This window comes from Callorhinus ursinus, unplaced genomic scaffold (assembly GCF_003265705.2).
Source record: "Callorhinus ursinus isolate GAN/ISIS: 27379988/994484 unplaced genomic scaffold, GSC_fseal_2.0 scaffold6, whole genome shotgun sequence".
Classification (NCBI taxonomy): Eukaryota; Metazoa; Chordata; class Mammalia; order Carnivora; family Otariidae; genus Callorhinus; species Callorhinus ursinus.
In genome coordinates this window covers 5,717,907-5,733,788 of record NW_027397068.1, presented here as the reverse complement: position 1 = coordinate 5,733,788, position 15,882 = coordinate 5,717,907, and the positions used below count along the sequence as shown (strand labels likewise).

Sequence of the window (15,882 nt, the reverse complement as noted above, 5' to 3'; positions counted from 1 at the left end):
AAATTATTTTGATTGCTTTGAGAAGTAAGGACATAAAGACTACACAAAAAGGGAACCTAGCAGACGACTCTGCACAAAAATTTGGGACCCGAAAGAGCCATACCCTTACTGTGAATGTGGAATTACAGATAGGTATCAATCCTTTGGCACCTAGGGAATTTCAAGTCTTAAACTTGGTAGTCTGTCTTGGACTAGCTATAACACCCATATGCCTGGTAAAATCAAATGTAAATCACCTCTGGAGTAAAATACCTTCATTGTAAAACTCACACTCCCACAAATAATTTGTCAAGTACAGTGTTCCCCATACAACCAAAGACAAATAAGCACACAAGTAAACTAGACTTCCTTCAACAAGAACTAACAAAAACAGAAACAACAGAAACAGACTTCTGTTATTAGAATTGTCAGATGTAAACTAGAACAATCGTGCTTTCGTTTATTGAACAATATAAGAGACAGGTTTGAATATCAAAATGCAAAGGAAACAAGAGCAAGCATATTTGGAAAAGATCTACAGTAGAATTTCTAAAAAATATGTAACGGAAATTTAGAATTTAGTCGGTGATTTAATGGCAAATTAGGTATAACTTGGAGAAAGAATTAATGAATAGAAGATAGATGAGAAGAAAAATCTGTAATCTAGCACAGAGAGACAAGAAGGCAAAAAATATAGGAGTGAGACGTAAAACATACACCGAGAAGATCTAACATATGCTTTTTGTTTTTTTAGTTTTTATTTGAATTCCAGTTAACATATACTGTAATATTAGTTTCAAGTGTACAGTTTAGTGATTCAGCACTTACACACAACACCTGGTGCTCATTCAATAAGTGTGGTCGGTAATCCCCTTACCTATTTAACCCATCCCCCCACCCATCTCCCCTCTGATAACCGTCAATTTGTTCTCTGTAGTTAAGAGTCTGTTTCTTGGTTTTCCTCTCTCTTTTTTCTTCTCTGTTTGTTTTTTTAAGAGAGAGAGAGAGTGGGGTTGGGGTGGGGAAGGGTAGAGGGAGAGGAAGAGAATCTTAGGCAGGCTCCACACCCAGCGCCGAGTCAGATTCAGGGCTTGATCTCACAATCCTGAGATCATGACCTGAGCCAAAATCGAGATCTGATGCTTAACTGAGCCACCCAGGTGCCCCCATTTGCTTTGTTACTTAAATTCATACATGAGTGAAATCATAAGGTATTTGTCTTTGACTTACTTCACTTAGTATAATACTCTCTAGTTCCATCCACATTGTTGTGAATGGCAAGATTTCATTCTGTGGATGGCAAGATTTTATTCTTTTTATGGCTGAGTAATAGTCTAGTGTGTGTGTGTGTGTGTGTGTGTGTGTGTATACACACCGCCATTCATCAGTCAGTGGACATTTGGGCTCTTTCCATAATTTGGCTATTGTTGATAATGCTGCTATAAACATCAGGGTGTATGTATCACTTTGAATTAGTATTTTTTTTTTTATTCTTTGGGTAAATACCTGGTAGTGCAATTGCTGAATCATAGGGTAGTTCTGTTTTTAACTTTTGAAGAACCTCCATACTCTAACATATGTTTAGTCAGACTTCTCGAAGGAAAAGAAATATAAGGGAGCATGGCAATATTTGAAGAGATAATTGCTAAGGATTTTACAAAAGTGATGGAAAACAGTAAGCAACAGATTGAGGAGGTCCAATGAATTCTAATTAAATGAGACCCAAGTAAGATAAATAAGTTTATAGCGAGACATACAGAATGATACTGCAAAACAAACAAAAACCAGAAAAATCTTAAAAACTAAGAAAAATGACAGATCACTTTCAAAGGAGCAATAATAATGGAAGTTTGAAGACAATGGAATGATAGTGTCAGTGTGCACAAAGGTTAAAAACTTAACCTAGGATTTTATATGGTGAAAATGTTCTATATGAAAGAATCAAGACAAAGATATTTTCTGACAAAAACTAGAATAATTCATTTCTAGTGGTTTGGTTTTTTATTAAAAGAAATTATACTTGTGGAAGAATAGAATTCTACCTGTAGAGAATAGAAGAAAATGATCCCAGATAGAGGGTCTAAGTTCAAGAAGGGTTGGTAAAGACAGCGGTAAATACGTGGGAGATATTAAGTGGATGCTAACTGCATAAAGCAGTAATAATGATACCTTGTAGGATTAAAATAGTAGAATCAAATTATAGTTTAACAGCAGCTGGGATAAAAAGGATCACTTCATAATGTTAAAAGGTTCAATTCTGCATCTAGTAACAGGATTTCAAAATAGTAAAATGAAAAATTGAACTTAAAGGGGAAATAGATAACTTCATCACCATGGCTCTAGATGTATAATACTCTGTTAAACTGTCTATTGATTTTTTTTCTGCCTTTTTTTGTGTGTTGAGCAATTGAAAACATTTTCAGAAAATGTACTGAGAATAACTTTCCATCTTAATTCACAATTGTTTGGCACACCATTCTTAATTATTGCATGGAATTCTCTTGCCTAAATGTGTAATTGTTTAGCCCAGCCATTCTCAATTTTTAGACAATTTGTTTTCAGTTTAATAGCATATTTGTAGATAAATTTTTATAGACATGAATATTTCTTTGAGATAAATTCTTAGGTGTTTAATGATTGGCATCAGAATATTTTTAAGGTCTTCATCAAGTGGCTTTCCAGAAATGTATCATTTGCAGTTCTGAAAGCAATATGTGAACAAGTATACCATTTCTCCATATATTCTTCATTGCTGCGTTTTGTCATTCACAAATATTTATTTGATGCTAAAGAATATCTTTTAATTTGTATTTCCTTCATTACTAGTGAAAAATATTTTTCATGGATTTCTTAAAAAACTCAGAATGGTTATGTTTATATTCATTTCTGTAAGATATTTAGTTTACTGTTTAAATGTTTCTGTAAACTAAGTAATTAGATAACCAGATTTGTTGGGAATTGTACATTAATAGACTCGGTGAGATTCTGGGAAATACTAATAAGAGGTTTACAGCATCTTTGCATGGGCTTTGGGACACCATGATTCAAAAGCCTTTTCCAGTGACTCCTAGGTTTTAGACTATAGAAATGGGGAATCAAATGACAAGTTTCTGCGTAAGTGGGCTGTGGCTGTAATGTGGCTGATTTTTCATGCGTGTGAACAGAGTGTCGTTGTGCCAATATCCACTTGGGGCGTGTCTTTTAAAACACCAGGCCCTCCCAAGTCTCAGGATACTCTCCTTGTAGTCATCAATGCATTGGTATCTTACACTAAGTCATTTTGGGAAAATTTTTACTGAATGTGAATTTTACCAGTATGTGTATGAAATATTTAGTTTGGGATGTTGTAATTAGGACCAACATGCCCACCATAAAAATGTTAGTGCAACAGGGAGATTTTAAATTTTCTTATTTTTGTTTCTAGAAACCACCAAGTTTTTTATAACAGAGATAATTATTCAGCCGTCTGAAAGAAATTTTTCCATCGTACCAAGGTACAAGTAGCAAATTAAGTTTATTCTGTAAAATGTGGAGAATGATAGGTACAATTGATTATTTGGGAATTCATTTTTATTTATACCTTTCTTTATTTGGAAAAGAAAAATAAAAACTTTTGAAAAAGGCTTAGACAGTTGAACCAAACCACACATATAAAAGACTTGAGGATTCATTTATGGTTTGTTTATTACATAGTGGCATAAGTAAATGTGCTCATCATATAAATCTTCTAAATCTGAAAGTTTTTTGTGCTTCTATTTGTCAGATAATCAAGGTCTTATAACTTAATCATCAATAGGTTTTTGAATAATTATTTCTGGAATTAATTTGATTTATCTAAAATTTGAACATGAGTCAGTTTTCAAATGACTCCTGTGTTTAAAAAAAAAAAAAAAAGTTACTTAGCCACTAAATCCATTAGCGTTTTCTCTCTTTGAATCTTTTTAGTTTGCAAACAGAAGTTAACTATAGTATGTCTTTCAGTTTATTTATGGATATCTAAAAATTATGGCGATCTGAATATAACCTTAAAATTTATCCTTCTGTAAATACTTTGATTCTGTGCCTCAGCTCTGACTCTTTGAGGGGATGTACATGGAAGACATTGTATTTAATACTGTCTAATGTTTGGGAGGAAATATCTCGCCTTCTTTTTTAACTTACTCACTGTTTAATGTGCTACAGCACAAATGGAATATTGACTTGACTAACACAGTATTTTTTCATTCAGTCAAGGGGAATAGTTAGGTTTAGGGTGGGAAGTGTGTTAAGGATTGGAGAATAGGTTATAAGAAGACTGGAGCAAACACAAATACATTAAAATATATTAAAATCCACATTAGCACAGTCTGTGAAGGAATGGGTAGCATATAGAAAAGTCTGGCTGCACACACCTCTGCCTTCTAGGTACCCTGTGGGTATTTTTGGCTCCTCTTGCCAGTTAGAGTTATTATGAAAGGCACATTGTGAAAATTGATTTCTGTTCAAACAGGTCTCAGTTTGTACAGAACGTGATCGCCCAGTGTCTGGTGGAACTCTCCTCTGCTAGAAGCACTTTTAGATTCACTATTCAAGGTCATGATGGCAAAGTGTACATCTTGGTAAGAAGTGACTTCTCCCAGCTTTCTGTAGCTCGGTAATCCAGGGTCTCAGAAATTCTTTAGTCTTGCCATTCTCTTTTCTTTAATTCTCAGGTCTAGAAAATAAATGATCAAAAATTGAATTCATATATCAGTTTAATTCACAAATCAAACTCCCTTAATTTAATAATAAAAGATCAAGTGCCTCTATGTGCTAGGTACTGGGGATATAGAGAAATAAAACCTGATTCCTGCTCACACCACAAAATAAAGTTTTTCACTCCAAGTTGTTAATAGGCTTTTCTTGGTCACTAACTTAATTCTGTTTCTGTCACTTTTTTCCCCTATTGATTTTTCCCTATTTTTCCCTCTTGATACTCTTCTGTTTAAAATATGTTCTGTTGCTCCTATTTTTGTGTATGTGTGTATGTGGTAAGAATGCTTAACGTGAGACCTACCCTCTTCATAGATTTTTTTTTTTAGATTTTTAAGTGCATGATAACAATATTGTTAATTATAGGCACAGTATTACGTGGAGATCTCTAGAACTTATTCATCTTGCCTAACTAAAACTCTGTGCCCTTTAGTGAGCAACTCCTCATTTCTCCCTCCCTAGCCCCTGGCAACTACCATTTTATTCTCTGCTTCTATGAATTAGACTATTTTATATTCCTTATGGAAGGTGGCATCAGGCAGTACTGTCCTTCTGTGTCTGGCTTATTTCACTTGGCATACTGTCCTCAAAGTTCATCTGCATTGTTGCATATTACAAGGTTTCCTTCTTTTTAAAAAAAATAATATTCCATATGTGTATGCACCACATTTGCTTTATCCATTCATCTGGTGACGGACATTTAGATAGTTTCTGTATCTTAGCTATTGTAAATAGTGCTGTAGTGAACACGGGGGTGCAGATACCTCTTCGAGGTCCTGATTTTAACACATTGATATTTGAGAAGTAGTGGCAAGTTTTGGATAAGAGGCCGTGCGGTTAGCAGAATCGTCCCCTGCATCTAAAATATGGTAGCTCGAAGGAGGGAGAGAGTTATGGTTGTTGTTAAGTGTGGCTTTGTAGTTGGCCATCCTTTATGGGGACCCCGTGCTTCTCTGATTCCAGATCATTTCTACCAAAGCTAACATACTTCTGGACTGAAGTTAATACTGAGTGTGCCTCATAGTCATAGTCTGAAATCAGTTTTAATTTTCTTTTACTGTAAGGTTTTTCAGGTTAAAACTCAGGAATAGGAAACACCTGAAAACCTAAAACTTACTGCTAATATATATTTAAATTCAGGGGCGCCTGGGTGGCTCAGTCAGTTAAGCATCTACCTTCGGCTCAGGCCATGATCCCAGGGTCCTGGGATCGAGCCCCACTTTGGGCCTGTTTCTCCCTCTCCCCCTCACCCTGCATGTGCTCTCCCTTGTGCTCACTCTCTCTCTCTCTGTCAAATAAATAAATAAAATCTTTTAAAAAATAAATTCAAAGAAACTTTGTTGTAAAAGTAATACATTCTTGAAACATTCAGACAACAGGAAGAATGTAAAAGAAATGGTATTCCCCCATCTTGTCTTCACTCCTTGTCTTGCTATATCACAGTATTTGAAGGTAAACATTACTAACAGTGTGGTATGTGCACTTCAGCATCTTCTCCCTCTCTATATACAACTCTGTGTTCATACGCTCACATTCTGCTTTTCTGTTCGTGAAACATACCCGAGTCACATAACAAGCATTTTTCTTCTTCATGTTTCCTTCACTCAACAGTATAGCATAAGGATTGTTTCTTGTGAGTTTAAATCTAGACCAGGGTCTTGAGTGACTAGAAATCCAGTGTGGCTGTTAAAGACAATGCTGCAATGAAAATAATCTTTTGTGTATTTTTAGTACTTCTTTGGAAATAGACCTTTCTAATCTAAGACACTATTAGAAGTTGTGTTTTTTAAACCGATAGTTATCACCCTCCAGAAAACTTGTACTCACTTATCCCATATAGTTAGACATTCTTGGTGCCCTACCCAGACCCTCCTTACTCAGGCTGGTGCACCCAGTTCCCAGCTGCTGAGACATGCCCTTACATGACAGGTGCCACCTTGTTCGGAAAGTTACCTCTTCCCCACCCTTGCCCTGGTCAGTCTACTGCCAGTGATTTGACCCTCGGGTACAGAAAGCAGGGGCCTCCTGTCTCAAGGTGGGACAGACTCTGTAGGTACCATTCTTGCGTCAGAGCTCCCCATGGGATGAGGCTGAAGCCAGACTCCAGCTGAGCCCCTCAGTGAATAGCGTGCATCCAAATCCCGAAACCCTCTTCCACCAGCAGACCAGCCCCCTCTACTGAACTGGATGCTATTATCTTTTTTAATTTTTCTTTTTTAAGATTTTATTTATTTGTCAGAGAGAGAGAGAGAGTGCACAAACAGGGAGTGGCAGGCAGAGAGAGAAGCAGGCTCCCTACTGACCAAGGAGCCCGATGCAGAACTCAGTCCCAGGACCCTGGGATCATGACCTGAGCTGAAGGCAGATGCTTAACCGACTGAGCCACCCAGGTGTCCCTGTTATCTTTTTGTACTTGCCAATCTGATACGTGAAAAAGGGTGGCACATGATTTTTACATTTTCTTATTATTATATTAACATTTTTACATATGTTTATCACTTACTTCTTCTGTTAATTCTGTTCATATTCTTTGCCTTTATTTCTTTTGGGCTGTTTTTGCCCCCTTATTGATTCCTGGGAGCTCTGTATATTACAGATAATAACTTTGTTATCTACATATTAACTATTTTCTCCTAGTTGGTTGTCTTTTTTTTTTTTAACTTTATGATCTCATTGGCTCTACCAGATGTTACACTTTGAAAGACTTATCATACTTAAAAATTATATACAGGTTTCTTCTTTTTTTTCTGGTATTTTTATAGTTTTGTTTGTGTTTTGTTTTTTAGTGGTGGTATGAGATACGGACAGGGTGATGATAATATCCTTATACTTGGACTTTTCTCTCTGTATCTTTAGCTGTGGCTTTTAAACTCAGACAGCTTGGTGATTGAATCTTTGGGAAGTTCCAAGAGTATCAAAAAATTCCCCCTGTTGGAAGATATCTTGAAGGCAGATTCCAGTTCTGCCTGGAATGCTGTCAAGGTCCTCTATCAGCCATGCATCAAAAACAGGAATGAAAAGTAAGTTGTGCTTTTGTTTTCTCATTCCACATTATGTTTTAGTTTCTTTTGCCATTTGGTGTTGAGAAATCAGTGAATTAAATGGTACCATACCACTTCCCTATTTGAAGCTTCTAGGAGTCGTATTGCTAAATATTATGCTTTAAAGTAGATTAATTATTACAGATGATTCATGCTAATGTGCAGAAAGCTTGCTTTTACTGAAAATAATTGGTCTTTTTCTTGTAATCTCAGCTGTCTGTGCATATGGCTGCAGTACTAAATCAGGTATCAACACTATGAATATTTACTTTTAAGCACTTTCCAGGCATTCAGGATGCAAAGGTGAACAAAACACAGTCCTTCTTTCCCCGGGCTTGTCATTGTAATAGGGAGAAGGCAGACCATCAGCAATACAGTCATAAAATCATGAACTGATGTGGCTCCTACTAGAGCCAGGCACTCATCGGAGGGCTTCTGGCTCATTTAAGCCTAACATCAACCCTGCAGGGTAAGGTACTATTATCACCCTCTTTAGAGATAGGGACACTAAGACACAGGTGTAGAAATTACTTTAGTGAAATATAAAGCAAGGCAAAGTAGTTGGGGAGTAGTAGGGTGGGTGTAGGAGGTTGTCATTTTATATTGAAAAGTCAAGGAAGTTTTCTCAGATAAGATGATATTTAACTGGAAAACTCAAAGGAAGAAAAAGAGTGAGCCTTATCTGAGAGAACAGTGTTCCTGGCAGAGGGAACAGTTGGAAGTTTATACTTGTCTTGTACTCTCCAGTGAGTTTGATCAAATTGTAATAAGAACAGAAAGATCCCAGTCTTTTTGGGGAAGTAAATAAGAAATTTTGAAAAATTGCTCTTTTCTTTTTTGGATTATACAAGCAGTACAAATCATAAATATTCAAACAGTTGAGACATACATAAAGTAAAATATGAAAATTCTTCCCTCTCTGAAAATAAAAGTATGTTGTCTATTCTTCAACTCCTTTTTCTATTTCTATTTATTTTTCATCTTAACATGATTTGAACGATACAGGTGTATTTTTTACACTTAAAAAAAAAGGCAACACTGTAGAGTCTTGGAAATTCTTTCCACATAAGTGCTTGGCATTTTATGAAATGGATGTACTATAAATAATTTAACTGTTTTTCTGTTGATAGATACTTGGGTTATTACTGTTTTCCTTCTGTAATTAGCATTGTGCTGTGTGTTGTTACGCAAATTTGGTTTGTAATTATGTGTACTTTTCTTATGAGGGATTTCTAGAAGTAGAATTGCTGTGGCAAAGGTATGACATTTAAAATTTTGATAGATAATATCAAGTTACTTTGTAAAAAAGCATCGCCAGTTTATATATACTCCTACCTGGAGTTTCTATAAATTCTACTTCCCTGAAGCCTCACCCAAACTGCCATTTAGATTTTTGCCCATTTTTTGGCATTCTAAATGAAACAGCTCAGATGACTACCCTTGCGTTGTTTTGAGGTATGATCAGAGAATATGGCTTATGCTTTGATGCTTTGGGGACTTTGGTGTGTGTGTGTGGCCTAATACAGTCACGTTTTAAGCTGTTGGTTGCTTGTATCCTCTATTTACTTGTGTGTGTTTGTGTGTGTGTGTGTGTGTGTGTGTGTGTGTGTGTGTGTGTACTTCTGTATATTTAGACTTATATAGTGAAGCTTATTAAAACCTTTTCACATTTTTTATTCCTTTGAAATGTGCATTTTTGAGAAGGGTGTGTTAAATATAGAAAAGTTTTTTTTGTTCTGATTTTGATATCAGTTTTTGCATTATATATTTTGAAGCTAGGTTTTTAGGTACATAAATGTTTGTGCCGTGACACTTTGCCTAATTACATATTTTATCCATGAAAGATTTTGCTCTTCTTCCATTTGATGCTATTTCCCTTTAATTCCAATCTGCCTGATGTTAATATTGTTATATTTCCTTTCCTTTTTTTTTTTTAATTGCTAATTTGTTAGACAGTAGTCCCCTCTTACATGGAGTGTCATGTTCTGTGGTTTCAGTCACCTTTGGTCACCTGCATCCACAAGCAGATGATCCTCCTCCTAACGTATGGTCAGAAGGTCAGTCATAGCCTAATGCAAGGTCATGGTGTCTCCATCACTTGCCTCACTTCATCTCATCACATAGGCATTTTGTCATTTCACGTCATCACCATCATAAGAAGGTGAGTTCAGTACAAGAAGATATTTTGAGAGAGAGAAAGAGACCACATTTACATAGCTTTTATCACAGTATATCATTGTAATTGTTCTATTTTATTATTAGTTATTGTTAATCTCTTACCATGCCTGATTTATAAATTAAACTTTATCATAGGTATGTATGGATAGGGAAAAGCATAATATATATAGGGTTGGGTACTATCTGGGGTTTCAGGCATCCACTAGGGGGTCTTGAAATGTAACCCCCATGGAGAAGGAGAATGTTTTTCCATTTCTTTCTTTACAGCTGTCCTTTGTTATTTTATCTTAGGTATATGTCTTGCTAACATGTACCTTGTAAACTCTGTAGGTGGATATTTTAAAACTACATTATGACTGGGGCACCTGGCTGGCTCAGTTGGTAGAACATGCAACTCTTGATCTTAGGGTCGTGAGTTCAAGCCCTACATTGTGTGCAGCCTACTTAAAATAAATTAAAAACAAAAAACAAAAAACAGGTGAATCCAGAGAAAGACAATTATCATATGATCTCACTGATATGTGGAATTTAAGAAACAAGGCAGAGGATCATAGGGGAAGAGAGGAAAAAATGAAACAAGATGAAACCAGAGAGGAAGACAAACCATAAGAGACTCTTAATCTTAGGAAACAAACTGAGGGTTGCTGGAGAGGAGGTGGTAGGGTGATAGGGTAACTGGGTGATGGATATTAAGGAGGGCATGTGATGTAATGAGCACTGGATATTAAATAAGATTGATGAATCACAGACCTGTACCCCTAAAACCAATAATACATTATATGTTAATTAATTGAATTTAAATTAAAAAAAAACCCTTATGAGTGGCAAAAAAAAAAAAAGAATTAACCAAAGATATAGGTACTTATTGGGGTGTTGGAATAAAGCAAATATAAATGGTCCATTAAAAAACAAATAAACAAAAAACAGGTGAATTAGAAGAAAACAAACTCCAATACAACAGTCTATTTTAAAAGTGAATTTAATCCACACTAACTGTGATTATTAATGTAGTTGAACTTATTTTATTGTCTTTTACATTGGTTGTCTTCTCTATCATTTCTTGATGATTTGGAAGTAAAAAAAAATATTTCAAGATGATTTTTAGTGGTTAACCTGAAACTTCTAATATATGTACTTAAACTTCTTTTTTTTATTATCAATTTCTAGATTTAACTAGTACCCATACTCTTCACCAGAACAAGAAAATACTCTTAATAAGTTTCTCATTTCTTCTTTCTTTCCCTGTCTTATGCACTTTCCTCTATGTTGAGATCATTTATGATTCTACTGATAGTGGTTCTTTCTTCTTAAAGAAGCCCTACCCCATTTGCTTACCTCTTACACTCCTGTATCACGGCCATAAATGTCTTTATATTTTTATTGTATCTCTACTTCCATGAAAATATTTGATGTTTTTAAAGTATTTATAAATAGTATTATAGTATGTATTTTTTTGCTGTTTTTCACTTCATAGTCTTTGTTTCATTGTTTGCTTTGATGAAATATGCTCTTTCATAGTTCTTTTAAAGTTGAACTGTAGTCAGTCCTTGAATACCTGATAATGTCTTATATGATATTCTCTGAAAACCTATAGGATTTCTCTTTATCTTTGTTTTTCTAAGATTTCATACAGATATATCTAAATGTTAGTGTTTATTCAGAATTTTCTCATGTCATATCTGTTCTTATTTTACAAATGAAGTATTCTCTCAATATCTGAGAATAATAGTGATACTTCAAGTCTTCTATTTTCTCTACTAACTCTTTTCTTTGGGTGTTAACTCTTCTCTTTGAAAAGATATTTTGTGATTGATACTTTGTTTCATGGTGTTGCTTTCCCCAAATGTTTGATGCTTCTGCTAGAATTCCTGCCTTCAGATGTATACTCCAGTGAATCAGGACCTTGTCTATCTTGCTCATTACTACATCTGGATGAGTTGTTTATTTTTTAAGATTTTTTTTTTTAATGTATTTATTTGAGAGAAAGAGAACACAAACAGGGGGAGTGGCAGAGGGAGAAGCAGACTCCCCTCTGAGCAGGGAGCCTGATGCGGGGCTTGATCCCAGGACCCTGGGATCATGACCTGAGTTGAAGGCAGACATTCAACCGACTGAGCCACCCAGTCGCCCCTAGATGAGTTCTTGTAGAAGTGTTTAATACATACAATTATGGTCACATTTGACAAAACATTTGTTAAATGAATGGTTCATAGTTTTCTGCTCATCTTTATATTTGATCATTACTGTTCATCTATGGGTAACTGTAGGTTCTTGTTGCCATAGTCTGCCTTTACGGATTTGTGAAAGAGAACTCAAAGGATATACCAGTGTGGATGGGCCAGTTTGTCTTTTGAGAGCTTTTGGGTGCTAAGGAAAAGGAATTGGTAGTAGATTTCAGTTACAGTGGTGAACTTATATTCATTATTGTGAAGGATCTTTACACTGCCTCTCTTGAGGAGAGTGACAAGGATTCAGTGTACTGTCTCATTATTTCACTCATTCCTAACAAATCCCTGTGACGCTGGAAATGACTATAGTCAGTTGTGTTCTGCTGTATTTGATTAGTAGACTTTTTTTTTTAATTTTGTATGTCATGTCTTGGGGACGTAATAAATGAGTTTGATGAGTTCACTTGGCCTGTTGTATATCATCTTTTGTTTTGCTTTTTCTCCTACTACTGGTTGACTCTGTATCCCCCAAAGGTAGTAAAGGAACTTCATAAACTGGGTAAGCATCCTGCGAGTTATTTGCTTTTGTCTTTAAGGACATTGTCTTTTAAGAGACATTAGTTTCTTTCTTTGGGGGCATTACTGAGTAAACTGTAGACTCCCTGGCATATTTTTGGCACGTGGGGTGGTACATTAACTATTTTAGTCCAATCGGCTGCAATTTTAATTTTTTTTTTTTTTTTTTTTTTAGTGGAAGTGTGGATTGCCAGATGGCAGTCTAAAAGAGGAAAATAGCAAATGTAACTGGTTGAGCACACACACAAAAAGTGGCAGGTATATATTTAGAATGTTCTTTCTTTCTAGCAATAGGCACACGTCTCTTAATATTTTGAAGTCTATTGTTTTTTTTAATCCCCCTCCCCACTGCCCACAGTTATCCTACAACTTACTTGTTTAGTTTGCATATCAGAGTTTAGATCCTAAATGTTAACTTTGTAGCTTTGGACCCTAAGTTAAAGTCTGCAGTTTAATTGTGCTAATTCATCAATTCACCCACGGCCTCATATTCTCTAGACTGGGGGTAATTTTGCCCCTTAGGGGACATTTGGCCATGTCTGGGTCATTTTTGGTTGTCACGACTTGAGGGGCTGCTGGACTCTAGTAGGTAAAGCCCAGGATACTCTTAAATATCCTACAATGCCTCAGAGAGTCTCTATAACAAAGAATTACCCAGCCCAAATGTCAGTAGTGCCAAAGTTGAAAACCCCTGTCCTAGTCTATCTCTTGAAATCAAGCTGTGTCTGCCTTTCCCTCTCGGTGTCACAACCCACAATGTTCTTGAAATTTTATTTAGGCCAGCAAATAAGAGAAATTTTACTGCAGCATGAGCTCATTGAACCTCTATAATCCCACATGTTAACTTAGAGTAAACAGGATAAGTACAAATATAACGTTTATTGTTATATTTCTCTCATTTTCTCTTAGGGAAACATGAAAAATAGATTTATTTGTAATAAATGATGAAGAATTTTATAGGTTTCAAGTCCTTTGTTCTGACGTATTTAAGAGAACTTATAGGAATGTAATCACTAAGTGTAAATAAGTGGTTTTTTTTTTTTTTTTAAAGATTTTATTTATTTGACAGAGACACAGTGAGAGACGGAACACAAGCAGGGGGAGTGGGAGAGGGAGAAGCAGGCTTCCTGCTGAGCAGGGAGCCCGATGCGGGGCTCAATCCCAGGACCCTGGGATCATGACCCGAGCCAAAGGCAGACATGTAAGGACTGAGCCACCCAGGCGCCCCAATAAGTGGGTTTTTAAAAAAGCTGAATTGAATTCTCTTCATTGTTTAAGTTAAATGAGTCTGAGTACTGGCAGTACTGGTAGTAGCTACTGGTAGTAGCTTTTCAAAAGATAAAATATGTGATTAAAAAATCTGGAGAATTTAAACTGAGAACTGTTCTGTGTTCCACAATTAGTAGAAGCATTTTCTGGCCAAATATATGGAAGGAGGAAATGATGATATGTTATATTCACCCTTAGTTTTAGTGAATTTAGGGATTATATTTAGCAAACTAGGTTTTTCTTTGTTGGCTCTGTATTGGTAAATATTGTTCTAAAAAAGAAGTATTGTTTTGCCTTAAGACAGTCATCATTACTGCCTTTTTTTAAAAAAAGATTTATTTATTTTTAAGAGAGAGAAACTTAAGCGGGCTCTGTGCTCTGACTTGGGGCTTGATCTCACGACCCTGAGATCAGGACCTGAGCCGAAACCAAGAGTTGGATGCTTCACCGACTGTTCTACCCAGGCACCCCCATTATTGCTTTTTCTAATGAAGTAGAAACACATAAATCACACCCATATACATTTCATATGCATAAAATAATACTGGTAGTTGTTTTTATTTGCGAAATAGTATTTTTTTTAAGATTTTATTTATTTGAGAGAGAGAGAATGAGAGAGAGAGAGCACATGATGGGGGGAGGGTCAGAGGGAGAAGCAGATTCCCTGCTGAGCAGGGAGCCTGATGTGGGACTGGATCCCGGGACTCCAGGATCATGACCTGAGCCGAAGGCAGTCACTTAACCGACTGAGCCACCCAGGCGCCCCTGTGAAATAGTATTTTTAAATCTTTTTTCTCCATTATTTCAGCAGGAAAATTGAAATTCTGCTTAATTTTTTTAATTGGGTAAAAACCACATGGGATAAAATTTACTATCTTAACCATTTTTAAGTATACAGTTGAGTGATGTTAAGTATATTCACATATATGTTGTGAAAGAGTTCACCAGAACTTTTACATTCTGCAACTGAAACTCTTTACCTTTCCCCCCTTCTCCCAGCCCCTGGTAACCACCATTCTATTTTCTGTTTTTATGAACTTGACTATATTAGTCTGCCAGGCCTGTCATAACAAAATGCCAAAGACTGGATGACTTTAGAACCAGAAACTTATTTTCTTAAAAGTTCTGGAGTTTGGAAGTCCAGCATCAAGGTGCCATCAAGATTGGTTTCTGATGAGGCCTCTCTTTCTGGCTTACAGACAGCCACCATCTCCCTGTGTCCTCACATGTTCCCTTCTTTTTGTGAGAGCAAAGAGAGAGGTAGATAGGGAAGGGGTAGAGATAAGGAGAAGATCTTGATTCTCTTCCTCTTCTGATGAGGACAGCAGTTCTATCTCATTAGAGCCCTGTTCTTATGACCTCATTTAACTAAGTACTTTTTGAAAGGCCCTGTCTCCAAATATAGTAACTTTGGGGATTAGAGCCCTAACTATTCATATGCAACATAAGAATTTTTGGGGAACACAATTCAGTTCATAACACTGACTACTTTAGATACTTCATATAAGTGGAATCATGGAATATTTGTCTTTTTTTAACTGGTTTATTTCACTTAGCATAATGTCCTTAGGATTCTTCATCTATGTTGTAGCATATAAGAAGATTGCCTCTCTTTTTAAGGCTGAGTGCTATTCCATTTTGTGTGTGTGAATAACACTTTTTGTTTATCCATTCATCCCTCAATGGACATTTGGGTTGTTTCTTGTGTATTATGAATAGTGTTGCTTTGAACTTGGGCATGCTAATATCTCTGAGATCCTGCTTTCAGTTCCTTTGGATATATACCCAGAAGTGTGATTACTGGATCAAATGGTAGTTGTAGTTTTAATTTTTTGAGGAACCTCCATACTGTTTTCCATGGTAGTTGCAGCATTTTACATTCCCACTAAGAGTTCTAATTTCTCCACATTCTCACCAACACTTACTATTTTCTGTTTTTT

At 36.0% G+C, this 15,882-nt stretch overlaps 1 protein-coding gene across 4 annotated transcripts in view; it reads left to right on the top strand.

Moving 5' to 3' along the window:
* UBE3D (ubiquitin protein ligase E3D) overlaps positions 1–15,882 on the top strand; it is a 153,983-nt gene that overhangs the window by 36,575 nt on the left and 101,526 nt on the right. For 3 of the 4 annotated variants that reach the window (XR_012378489.1, XM_073893564.1, XM_073893565.1), the window contains exons 7-9: positions 3,404–3,473; positions 4,469–4,577; positions 7,567–7,730. Coding sequence is in view for 3 of the 4 variants with exons in the window: in XM_073893564.1 (XP_073749665.1) it covers positions 3,404–3,473; positions 4,469–4,577; positions 7,567–7,730 (343 nt within the window). In the remaining variant the exon portion in view is untranslated. Of the gene's footprint in view, positions 1–3,403; positions 3,474–4,468; positions 4,578–7,566; positions 7,731–9,748; positions 9,913–15,882 lie in introns of those variants that run through there. The other variant, XM_073893566.1, reaches the window with a different exon arrangement.